The 12,432-nt window shown below is 51.6% G+C and overlaps 1 protein-coding gene across 5 annotated transcripts in view; it reads right to left on the bottom strand.

The window, feature by feature from the left end:
- PCNX1 (pecanex 1) overlaps positions 1–12,432 on the bottom strand; it is a 199,425-nt gene that overhangs the window by 121,793 nt on the left and 65,200 nt on the right. For all 5 annotated transcript variants that reach the window (XR_003757855.2, XM_029060164.2, XM_029060183.2 and 2 more), the window contains exons 4-6: positions 11,715–11,760; positions 9,550–9,636; positions 3,262–4,704 (exon numbers count right to left, since the gene is read on the bottom strand). Coding sequence is in view for 4 of the 5 variants with exons in the window: in XM_029060164.2 (XP_028915997.1) it covers positions 3,262–4,704; positions 9,550–9,636; positions 11,715–11,760 (1,576 nt within the window). In the remaining variant the exon portion in view is untranslated. The remainder of the gene's footprint in view (positions 1–3,261; positions 4,705–9,549; positions 9,637–11,714; positions 11,761–12,432) is intronic.

The raw sequence follows: 12,432 nt of genomic DNA, 5'->3' as shown, positions 1-12,432 counted from the left end.
CCATTTTCCAGAGAAGTGAAGCGACTTGCCCAACGTCACACTGCGGACAAGTGGAGGAGCAGACCCTCTTAAGGGCGTACTTTTTGTTTCGTAAACTGCTAACCAAAGGAATAATCACTCCATCAATCAGTGGTATTTATTGAGCGCCTACAACGTGCAGGGCACTGTACTAAGCACTTCGAGAGCACAATCCAACAAAATAAGCTTTCCCTGCCCATAATGACCTTACTGTCAGTCAGCGGACGGTATTTATTGAGCACTTTCTCTGTGAGGAGCACTGTACTAAGCATTTGGGAGAGCACAATCCCACAGAATTAGCAGACACGTTCCCAGCCCAAAATGAGCTTGCTCCTCTGAGAAATGGGAGGGGAAAAACATGATCTCATTCCACGGGCATTCTACCACTCGAACAATTGAGACGCACCTCAAAAGCGGATGGACGGGAGTAAAGAGAAGATCAAAGTTCAAAATCTACGGGAATTTCTCTGGCCATCGTAGCTGCTTTATTACAGACGTCCCGCCAAGAGTTACTGGCTAGGGTCAGAGAACCTATAAATCTCTCCTTTTACTGATGAAAAGGGAGTCAGAACTTTTCAACTATAAATCGTGTTAACAATCATAATTTGGGTTATAAGCATCACCCGCCTTTGAGCGGCTAGAGGTTCCCCTCCCCGAGCCACACGGAAATCTGATTAACTGGGCATCTAAGAGTACTCCCGAGAAAACAATTACTGCATGCTGCTTAACCGTCACGGAGACTGTGGTTCCACGCCACTCTCGCCAGTGAGAAAATCAGGTCCTTAAGACTGAACGACAACTACTAATGCCAAGATCAGTAGGCTTGGGATCAGAAATCACATAAGCAGAAATCATTTGGGTCCTTCCAGTCATAAAACTTCGCCCCACCCATTTCACTGAAAACTCCTCCGACGCTCAGGTCTTCCCACACGAAATGGCACTGTACAAATTCGGTATCTCTTGACGGGGCTAAGGGGTGACGTTGATTTGGCTGGCCTGGGTTAGCGGGATCCCTACCCCGAACAACGTTCTACAGGGAAATATCTACCAAATATCTACATGGAAAAGATGAATAACACAACAGTTAAACACCGCTTCTTAAGGGTCAGAACAGATAGCAGTCACAGCCACGGTGTACCGATGGTTTCAGCTATCTCTAGAGCTCACTGTCTCTGTCGGTGAACCTGATTTAGTCAAGCTAGGTCAAAATCCATTTTCGAACATCCCCAATAGGAGTTGAGGCTTTTAAAGAATCGGGAGATGGCTACGTTCCTGATTTCTGAAAGTTTCGAAGGGCGGACGAGCTGAAAACCGTGGAGATCGTTTTGTAGGAAAAGGAATTAGGTAACTGTAAATATTCACACACGGGCACTTTCTTGGTATCTTTTTTTCCACGCCGTCGGCTAATAAGAGGATACGCACACCACGCAAACGAAACTCATGGCCCAGGGCAGGCTGAAACAAAGAGACGACCAAAGAAATCACAGAAGCCCAATTCTTCAGGACACAGTGAAAATCCTAAATCGAAGTACCGGAAAATAATCGATCCAAGACAAGAAAAAAAAAAAGAAAGGGCTGATGCTGAAGCACACAGAAAACGAACACCAAGAGAAACAAGCGAGGACTAATCGAGACCAAAAAAAATGACGTGCAAGATGAACAAATACAGCGGGAAGAGTGTGTGCTACGCTTCTTCCTCACGGGCACACGACAAACAAATCCGCACAGACTTTCACCCCATATCCATAAGTAACGGAAGTTGTGATTTTCAGTGGAAGCACAGGAAGAGTAGACCCCGTCATCTCTCTTGCCACAGGAAAGATTAAGCATTCACCTTGGGGTCAGGAGAAACAAAAATTCTACAAACAACTACACACTCTTTTTAGGGTATTTGTTAAGCGCTTATTTGCCAGGCACTGTACTGAGCGCTGAGTAGATTCAAGCCGATCGGACTGGACACTGTCCCTGTCCTACATAACAATAGTCATAATAATAACGATGGCCTTTAAGCGCTTACTATGCGCGAAGCACTGTTATAAGCGCTGGAGGAGACTCACGGTCTCAATCCCCAGGTGAGCTAAGGGAGGAATAGAAAAGTGAAGTGACTTACCCAAGGTCACACTCAGCAGGAAAGGGGACAGAGCCAGGATTCGCCCTGTGGTCTACCCAGTAGGCCACACTGCTTCTCATCCACCTATCTGCTCGGATTTGATTTGTAACGAGCATGGTTTCAGAAAAATCCACCCCTCACCTTGATGGGTTAAGGGTAAATCACTGAATAGCAAGGAAAGAAAAGGAAATCAAACAGCTCGATATCCGGAAGACGCCGGCAGCCTCAGAAGAGCAACGGAAATGATACTTTCAGGCGCCGGGTACCCTGAAATGGAAGAGCTCGTCGATGTGGTAGAGATTCCACCCGCCACGCCCAAAATCAGCTTCCGGTCAACCAGCCTCGGACTTTGTTGGGTTTTTTTTCCCCTAATTGCAACCAAGCGGTCTTAGCTCTATTTTAAAGGCCGATCACCGGGGAACCGGCTCAAAAAGCGAAGCAGCGTGGCCTAGCGGCTAGAGCCCGGGCCTGGGAGGCAGGAGGAGGCAGGGTTCTAATCCCGGCTCGGCCGCTTGTCTGCCGCGTGCGACCTCGGGCGAGTCGCTTGGCCGCTCTGGGCCTCGGTTCCCTCATCTGCAAAGGGGGGGACGCGGACCGTGAGCCCCACGCGGGACAGGTACTGCGTCCAACCCGATTAGCTCCCATGTCCCCCGCGTGCTCGGTACGGTGCCCGGCACACGATTATGATTATCAAATGCCGTGGAGTCGTTTCCGACTCATCGCGACTCTAAGGACATAAGTGCTTAACAGATACCATGATAAAAGAAAGAGGAAATGCTACCAACAACAGTTACGTTACACGGCATCACTGACGATGGATTTCCTTATAGCACGTAATATCTCACGCGGCCCCCGCCCCGCCCTCCCGCCAACCCCCGCCACCGCCAGAGCCTCGACCCTCATCCGTTCTCCTGTGTTTACTGAGCGCTCGCTGCGTGCGGAGCACCGTACTGAGCGCCCGGGAGAGGACGACGTGCCGAGCAACAGACGCGCGCCCCTTCCGCCGTGCTGTACGCGCGCAAGGACGTCAAGGAAAGGGAAGAGAAGGCAGCCCGCGACTGAAGACCTCCCGCCAGGCCCTCGACCGCGGTCACCGCCCCGGAGGGCGTCCACTGTGGCCCCCGGCCGCTTACCTCCGCTCGTTGGGTTTTGCTCCTCCCTCTCGGGGAACGTCGCCTGGCTCGGCAAGCTGTTCCGCGAGCGGGTGACCGATTCTAACTGGGAAGCCCGGCCCAGCAACGACAGCTCGTCGAGGACCTCTCCCTCTTTGGCCTCCAGGTCCGACTTGGAAGTGGTCAGCGGCTTGGCCCCCTCCGGGGCCGCCAGGCGGGTGGGGTCGTTCAAGCAGGCCACGGTGCCGCTGTCCAGGCTCAGCACCCGGGCCCGGCCCTTGGGGCCGCCCGGGCCGGAAATCCGCCGGGCCGGCCGCCTCCTGCCGCTCCCTTCGGGGCCCGGGGCGGCCCCGTGCCGGGGCTCGGGGTCGGCGCCTCTCTCCCTCCCGAGGCGTCGGGCCTTGGGGGTCCCGCACCGGCCCTCCGGGGACTGGCGGGAATGGGAGGCGGAGCCGGACGAGGTGTCGCTGCCGAAGCGGTGGGCCGACTGCAGGCTGGACGTCCGGCTCAGGTCGCTGGGGTCGCTCGAGTCGTCGTCGTGACAGGAGGCCGTCCGGGGCGGCTTGGCGGCCCGGAACGAGACGTAATCCCGGTGCCGGCTGGCGTCGAAGCTGCTGGCCCGCTTCTTCCCCGGCCGCCTCCGGCCCGACCGGTGGGCGGAGGCCGTCCGGTGGATCAGGCTGGACGATTTGGGCCTGACGTCCCCCTCCTTCCGCCGCCCGCCTCCGTCCCGGGGCGCCCTGGGCGCGGCCCGCTCCCCCGTCTCCTCGGGGGCATCCCCGGCGGCGCGCTCGTTGGCGTGGGGGTTCCTGTTGGCGTCCCCGTCCGCGTCGCCCCCCAGGGCCGACCTCTCGCCGGGAGGGGCGGCCCCGGCCTCCGGCCCCGCGGAGGGCGACTCCTCCCGCTCGGACGGGCCGCTCTCGACGTGGGTGGAGCTGGTCCGCTCGCTTTTGTAGCTGCTGACGGTGCTGTGGGTGTCCGGCTCCGTCCCGCCGCAGTAGCTCCCGGGCGAGCCGCTGCTCTGCGTGCTCAGGCTGGTCAAGCTGTCCGCGCTCCTGTCGGCCCTCGGCGGGTCTTTGGAGCCGGAGCGGGGCCTGGGGGGCTCCAGCTCGCTGACCGGATCCAGCCCCCGCCTCTGCGGGTAGAGGGGGAAGTCGTTGAGGGAGGGCTCCGGAAAAGCCACGGCCGAGCTGGAGGTCCGGGGCACCCCCCGGGGCCGGGGGTCCTTCCTGGAGGAGCGGGAGTGCGGCGGGACGAGGGAAGCCCCCTCCGCGTCGCAGGCGCCTGACGGGGACCCATCCCCCCGGTGCGCGGGCCGGTGGCCGCCGGGGCTGCCGGGGCTGCGGCTCGCTCTGTCGCTGAGGTCTCTGGGTAGATCCGGCCCGCCAGAGGACAGCGAGGGCCGTATGGAGACGAAGGAGTCGTCGGAGACTCGACGGAGGAGCTTCCGATCCGCGGCCAGATCTGGGGCAGACGCACATTTGGACGTGTTAAACCGGGCACGGGGCTGCCCCCTCTAGACTAGAAGCTCGTCGCGGGCAGGGAGGGTGTCTGGTCACTGTTCTGCTGTCCTCTCCCAAGCACCCAGTACAGTGCTCTGCACGCGATAAGCGGCATGGGGAGCAGCGTGGCCTAGTGGCAGGGGCACGGGCTTGGGAGTTATCTCTATCAAGTCCGTCTCCCCGGCTCTAGACCGTAAGCTCTCTGTGGGCGGGGAAGGTGTCTGGTTATTTTTCTCTTGTCCTCTCCCAAGCGCCGAGAACAGTGCTCTGCACAAAGTAAGCGGCATGACTTGAACATCAGCACACGAGATGAAAGGAATGGTAAAACGGAGTACGAAACAGACGCTTGCAAAAACGCATCCCATAAAACCAAAAAGCATTTTTCGGTAGCCAGTCACGACAGGGGAATATTACGAAAGCCCTAAAAGAGAGTCGGTCAGCCGGTCGGTCAGTGGGATTCATTGAGCACTCATTGTGTGCAGAACACTGTACGGAGCGCTCGGGAGAGTACAATACAACAGAGTCGGTAGACCCGCTCCCCGCCCACAACGAGCTTACGGTCTAGAAGGGGAGACAGACGCTGACAGAAATGAAGAAATGACAGATATGACAGAAGGGTGCTGCGGGGCTGAAAGCGAGCCGAATAAAGGGAGCAGAGCAGGGTTATGCGGAAAGAAGTGGGAAAAGAGGAAATGAGGGTTCCCTGAAATACTGAATTGCTATGGTCCACTCTTTTATTTGTAGACTATGTACAGCTGGTTTCCTAGAAGCAGAATTAGAAGCAGCGTGGCTTATTGGAAAGAGCCACGGGCTTGGGAGTCAGAGGATGTGGGTTCTGATCCCACTTCTAACCTAATCTAATTATTACCACATTATCAGCGTGGCTCAGTGGCAAGAGCCTGGGCACGGGAGTCAGAGGTCATGGGTTCTAATCCCGGCTCTGCCACTTGTCAGCTGTGTAACTGTGGGCAAGCCGCTTAACTTCTCTGTGCCTCAGTTACCTCATCTGTAAAATGGGGATGTAGACTGTGAGCCCTACGTGGGACAACCTGATTACACTGTATCTACCCCGGCGCTTAGAAGAGTGCTTGGCACATAGTAACCGCTTAATAAATACCAACATTGTTGTTATTATTTCTGAATTCAGGGAAGCGACTTGGCCAAGTGGATCGAGCACAGGCCTGGGAGCCAGAAGACCTGCGTTCTCACTCCAGCCACCACTTGTCTGCTGTGTGTGACCTTGAGCAAGTCACTTTCCTGGGCCTCAGTTTCCTCAACTGGAAAATAGGGATTAAGAGTGTAAGTCCCACGTGGGTCAGGGACTGTGTCCAATCTGACCAGCTTGTATCTTCCGCAGAGGTTAATACAGTGCCTGGCTCTTAAGTAAGCGCTTAACAGATACCACTGAAAAAATCAGGTGTATATATTGGGATCTGCCCTCTGCTAATGCATCTGACTTTTTAATAGTATTTTTTCTACCCTCTCCTAATAAATTCGGTACCGAGGCTGCCATTTAATTCATTCAAAATCCAGGTGAGTTCACAGTGAACAAGTTTGAACGAGTCCCCACAGCTCATTCTACTCTCTTGAGTAAGGTCAACACCCTAGCAAAAACAAGAATCTTGGTCTTTTAGATTTCCTCTTTGAAAAAGAAAGCCTTGTTAAAAAGGGGGCATGGCTTTTGGTAGAGAGGCAATAAAAAAAAAAATACAATGAAGCCCTCAGAATGCAATTTTCTTTGAAAGAGAGTAAATCTTTTCATTATTTCTCCCTCACTGAGTGGTTTCATTAATGCTCAGGTTACTGGGACTTTTCACCAAGGTTGTTTCATTTCCCGAGAAGCAGTGCGGTCTAGTGGATAGAGCATGGGCCTGGGAGTCAGTAGGACCTGGGTTCTAATCCTGATGCTGTCTGCTGTGTGCCCTTTAGATTTTTGATACCCCGCCCCCAACCCCTCAACACTTTGGTACATAGTCTTTTAATTATATATTATCAATTATTTCTTCATATCCACGTCTGTCTCCCCCTCTAAACTGTCAGCTCGTTACGGGCAGGGAACGGGTCTGCTACTGGCACCGTATGCTTCCAAGCGCTTAGTACAGAGCTCTGCATGGAGTAAGCGCGCAACAAAAACCACTGATCGACTGTTTGATCTTGGGCAAGTCACTTCACTTACCTTGGTATTTTGGCCACCTCATCTGTAAAATCAATCCAACGATCAATCGATCGTATTTACTGAACTCTTACCGTGTGCAGAGCATTGTACTACGCACTTGGGAGAGTATGCTGTACTTGGTAGACAAGTTCCCTGCCCAAAATGAATTTATGTCCAAAAGCAGGGTTTTAGAGGGATCAGGGCACATTCAAACCTCACCGGGATGACAGAGCAATTGAGGGAGATAATGATGGTATTTGTTAAGCATGTGGTATATGTGTCGAGTACTGTTCTGAGCGCCGGGGTAGACATAAGCTAATCAGGTTGGACACAGTCCCCATACCAAACGGGGCTCACAATCTCAATCCCCATTTTACAGGTGAGGGAACGGAGGCCCGGAGAAGTAAAGTGATTTGCCCAAGGTCACAGAGCAGACAAGTGGCAGAGCCGGAATCAGAACCCCGGTCCTTCGGACTACCGGGCTCTTGCTCTGTCCACTGCTTCAGAGGGTAGCGGAGGGCTCCCGGTATCCTCTGCTACCCAGCATTTTTCCCAACAACCCCAAGGGACCACCATGGGTCCCTCAGAGAGGATGAATAAAACTGCACTGTAGAGTCCCATTCCCGCTGACACGGCCAAACATAGATCACCCCCCTTCTTTAAATTTTTTTAATGGTATTTGTTCAGCACTTACTATGTGTCAGACACTGATCTGAGCACGGGGGGTGATACAAGTTAATCAGGTTGGACGCAGTCTCCGGGACTCACAAGCTCTCGATAAATACGACTGAACGAACGAATGAATGCAGGTTGTGATTCCGCGCCCTAACCTGGTTTAAGTTAAATCCGTCCTGTAACCTCGTTGGGTCCCATCGTATCACCTGTGCCCAGGTGAGCTGAGTGAGGGGAGCTTGTTGTGGGCAAGGAATGGGTCTGGGTATTGTTCCATTGTCCACGTCCAGGCGTTACTAAGCTACAACATTCTGCGCACGGTGAGTTCTCAATAAATACAGTGGAATGAATGAACGGATGAGGAGCCAATTCGACCGGGGCCAGAGAAAGGTAAGGCCGTGGATCCCAAGAGTACCGGCTGAAGGGGTCCTCCCCGCCTCTCTCTCACGGTGCCCTCCTCCTTCCGGCCGGTGAACGGCACTGAGGGAGAGGGGAGGAGATGGAATCTGAAAGAATGGATGTCTCCTTGGACTCATAGGAACAGACGGTATGGGGAGGGCGGGGGCGGACGAGGGAGAGGGAAGGAAGCTAAGCAAGGGGCTTTGCGGAGGGACCGAGGAAAGGAGGATGAAGCGGCGTTGGGGAGAGAAGGGGGAGAAGAAAAATGTACAAGACAGCAGGGCGAACTCTGCATACCGCCTTAGCTCTGAGGCGGGGTGGGGGCACAATGTGAGTGCAAGCCTGGAGCGCGAGGCAAGTGGCCAATAAAGTAAACCCTGCCAAGCCTGAGAAGCAACTTGGCCTAGTGGATACAGCCCGGGCCTGGGATTAAGAAGGACCTGGGTTCTAATCTCGGCTCCGCCCCAGCGTGACATTGTGAAAGTCACTTCACTTCTCTGGGCCTCGGTCTCCTCATCTGGAAAAAGGGGATTAAAGCTGTGAACCCCATGGGGGGACAGGGGCTGTGTCCAACCTGATTGTCCTATATCTACCCTACGGGGCCTAGCACGTAGTAAGCACTTCACAAATAGCATTATATAAAAAACAAGCTCCTGGTGAGGAAGTGAGCAAAAGAAGGGGTCAAGCCTCAGGGGGTCGGCTGGTACGGTCATCTGGTACGTTGACTGGCAGCAGTTACCACATCGGGTGGAAGGGGGGAGTATGATAACATCATGGTAAAATGGAAACACGTCGAGAGCCGCCTCGGTCACTTCAGAAGTAGTGTGGTCTGGTGGATAGAGTCAGGGCCTGGGAGTTGGAAGGACCTGGGTTCTAATCCTGGCTTTGCCACCTGCCAGCTGCGGCTATTTGGGCAAGTCACTTCACTTCTCTGGGCCTCGGGTCCCTCATCTGTCAAATGGAGATTAAGACTGTGAGCACCGTGTGGGACATGGACTATGTCCAACCTAGTAGATCGTATCCACTCTAGTGCTTAGTACAGTCAATCGTCAGTCAGTCGTATTGATTGAGTGCTTACTGTGTGAAGAGCACTGTACTAAGCTCTTGGAAGAGTATAGTAGTTCTTGGAACATGGCAAGCGCTTAACAAGAGCCAATTATTATTCTTATGTTTGTAGCACAATACCAACTGCCTGCTCTGTGACCTTGGGCAATTCCTTTCACTTCTCTGTGCCTCAGTTACCTCATCTGTAAGCCTGTGAGCCCCGTGTGGGACATGGACTGTGTCCAACCTGATTATCTTGTACCTACCCCAGCATTTCTTTCAGTGCCTAACAAATGCTATTAAAATAATAATAACAGTAATAATAACTGTGCTTTCTAGGAAAGGGATAGGTAACAAGCAATAAACATTTTCTACTTGCCCAGTTCAAACTTTACTTCAGCGCCCATTTCACGACCGTGAGCATTTTTCACATTTTACCACAACATCAGGATTCTAAAAATCTCCTCCATGCTAGAATCAATATTAAAAACATGAGCCTACAACATTTCCCTCCTAAGAAGCGGAAGAAACTCTCACCTTGATCTTCACTCCCTTCTTTACAAAGGCTAGAACTCTGGCCAAGACTTAAACTGATATCAGAAGTCTTGGCAGTGTCTGTATCTCCTGCAAAGTTTAACAGAGACAACACATTAAACAAAATTTAACAGAAACACCCCCTCCATCTCTCCTCCCTCTTTCATTTGGCTCTCCGGATCTTAGCTCCTCCCCTAGACTGCAAGCTCACTGCGGGCAGGAAACGTGTTTACCAACTCTGCTGTAGCGTACTCTCCCAAGCGCTTAGTAGTGCTCCGCACACAGTAAGTGCTCAATAAATACCGCTGATTGATTGATACATTAGTCCTCCAAAAAATAACTGGATCTTTTAGCGCAATTTTTTTCTGCAGTCTTCTTGGCTGCAATAGGAAAAAGGGGAATCTTTAACATTCCCTAGAGAAGGGGAAAAATTGTGGCTCCACCAACTCACAGCGTTCTTGGTAGTCCAGGAATTATAATTCCAGAAAATAGGGAATACAAATACATTCTCCCAGCTGTGCTAAGATCCCTCTGAGCCAGCCGATGGTCGACCTCTCTTGAAACCTCTAGGCAACCAGGAAATGGATTACTTGGAAAATTACCCAACGTTGGCTGAGCAAAAGGTTGATTTCTGGACAGGGAATACAAAGTTCTCCCTGCTCCCAACTAGTCAAAGTAACCAACTGAAATGGTAGCTGAGGATTTAAGGAAACTGGCGTCTAATTAGAGGGTGAATGATAAAGCTAAGGTGCCACCATCTTGGGCCCGACAGTCCGACTGTAGTCCGATTGTAGCTGTGTACTTTTAGGGATAAGCCTCGCCCCAGAAACCCCTTCCCCTCCCACCCCCCAACATCATCTCACACAGCACTGGGGCAAAATCCAGGGACGCCTTTCACGAGGTTTAGCTTCTTTCCCTGAAAAATGAAAAGTTCAACATTCCCCTGCTCGTGGCAGTGCCCGCTGAGTCTGTTTTGACTCTTCATTCATTTATTCGGTCCTATTGATTGAGCGCTTACTGTGTACAGACCACAGTACTAAATGCTTGGGAGAGTGTCACAGGACATTAAACAGACACTTTCTCTGCCCACAACTCTGAATAGTCCTGCCAGGGTACTGGGTAGCATGAAACTGAAACTCCTTTGGTGAGTTCTAATAATTATGCTATTTTTTAAGCACCTTCTACGTGCCAAGCACAGTACTAAACGCCGGAAGAGACAAGACCATCAGGTTGGACACAACAGTCCTAGTCCCACAGGGGGCTCGCAGTCTCCGTTAGCACGGTCTTTGTGATTTTTCTCTTGTTTTTCTTTCTTTCCTTTTCCTCGTGTGACTGCTCTTGGCTCTCCTCTCTGTTCTTTGGTTCTGAGGCCCTGAAGGGCCCAGGGGCCTTGTTCAGTTTTAATCTGTGTACTTTTTCCTAGTGTTTTGCACATAGTAAGCGCTTAATGAACACTGTTCATACTATTCCTACTAGAAAGATAATTGGGTCAGGACAGGAGGAAGACAGACAGGTGTGTAACCTGATTATCCTCTATATACCCTGGTGCTTGGAAGAGTGCTTGACCCATAGTAAGCCCTTAAAGAGTACCGCAACTATTTTTCAGAGAAGCAGCGTGGCCTAATGGAAAGAGCCTGGGCACCGGGTGTCAGAGGATCAGGGTTCTAATCCTGGCTCTGTCCTTTACCTGCTGAGTGACCCTGGGCAAGTCTCTATGCCTCAGTTCCCTCATTTGCAAAATGGGGATTCAAAACCTGCTTCCCCTCCTACTCAGAGTGTGAGCCACAAGTGGGATCTGGTGACTTCATATCTATCCCAGTGCTTAGAACAGTGGTCAGTACAAAGTAAGGGCTTCACAAATACCACAATCATTATTACTATTATTATTATTATTAAGATGGGGTGTGAGGGAGGGAGAGATAGGCCATTGTTTCCTTGGTACATTTTCTGTTTCTTAGTACGGGCCCGGCCCGGATCCATCATCGTATAAGTAAGCTCGAGGACTTTTTCCCCACACAAATAAAAAGGTGTTTAATCACTTCATTCCACGATGTCCCCGAAAACAGACTAGGGCAAGGGCTTCGATCTCGAGAGAGACAGGTCCAAAGTGCTAAAGAAAAACACATCTGTGCAGGCCGGACAGATTTTCCAGTCAGTCGACACCTTACCTTTAATGGTCGCCGCCGTTCCAAGCCGAGATGAGCCAGACCCGATCTGGAAGCCAAACGTGAAATAAACAAAATTACATTTTCACAACCCCTGGGCCAACCGCGGCACTGACCGGAGAAAGGAACGGAATTCCACAGTGAAATAGCCGCAGGCTTACGCCCGCCTTGCCGTCATTTAGAATGACGCGCTTTCTTCAAGCCGCTTTAGTCGAAGGAAAAATAAAAGTTTTTTTGTTCGGAAATATTATTCTAGGCACAGCGTGAAGGTCTGTGAGGGGTGTGACCGACAAAAGAATTCACACAGTAGTAACTGTATCCGACTGCCAAGAAGGCTCAAATTTTACCCAGTTTAACAAGGGTCCTTAAAAGTTTCTCTTAATAGAGCTCTGGGCCCCAAGAATCCTAGAGCAGTTCAAAGCTGAATCAATCAACCGTATTTACTGAGCATTTTCTGTGCTCAAAGCACTGGACTAAATGTTCGGGAGAGTAAGATATAACAAGAGTTGGTAGACACTTTCCCTGCCCACAACAAGCTTATCATCCAGAGGAGGACAGACATTAATATATATATTTATAGACAGAATAATAATTATTGTGGTATTTGTTGAGTGCTTCTTATATGCCAGGCAGTGTACTAAGCGCAGGGGTGGATACAAGCAAATGGGGTTGGACACAGTTCCTGCTTCATGTGCGGCTCAAAGCCTCAATCCTCAATTTT

The sequence above is a fragment of the Ornithorhynchus anatinus genome, chromosome 1, assembly GCF_004115215.2.
Source record: "Ornithorhynchus anatinus isolate Pmale09 chromosome 1, mOrnAna1.pri.v4, whole genome shotgun sequence".
Lineage (NCBI taxonomy): Eukaryota > Metazoa > Chordata > Mammalia > Monotremata > Ornithorhynchidae > Ornithorhynchus > Ornithorhynchus anatinus.
Note: the sequence above shows the minus strand (reverse complement) of the source record. Positions and strands in the feature narration are given on the sequence as shown.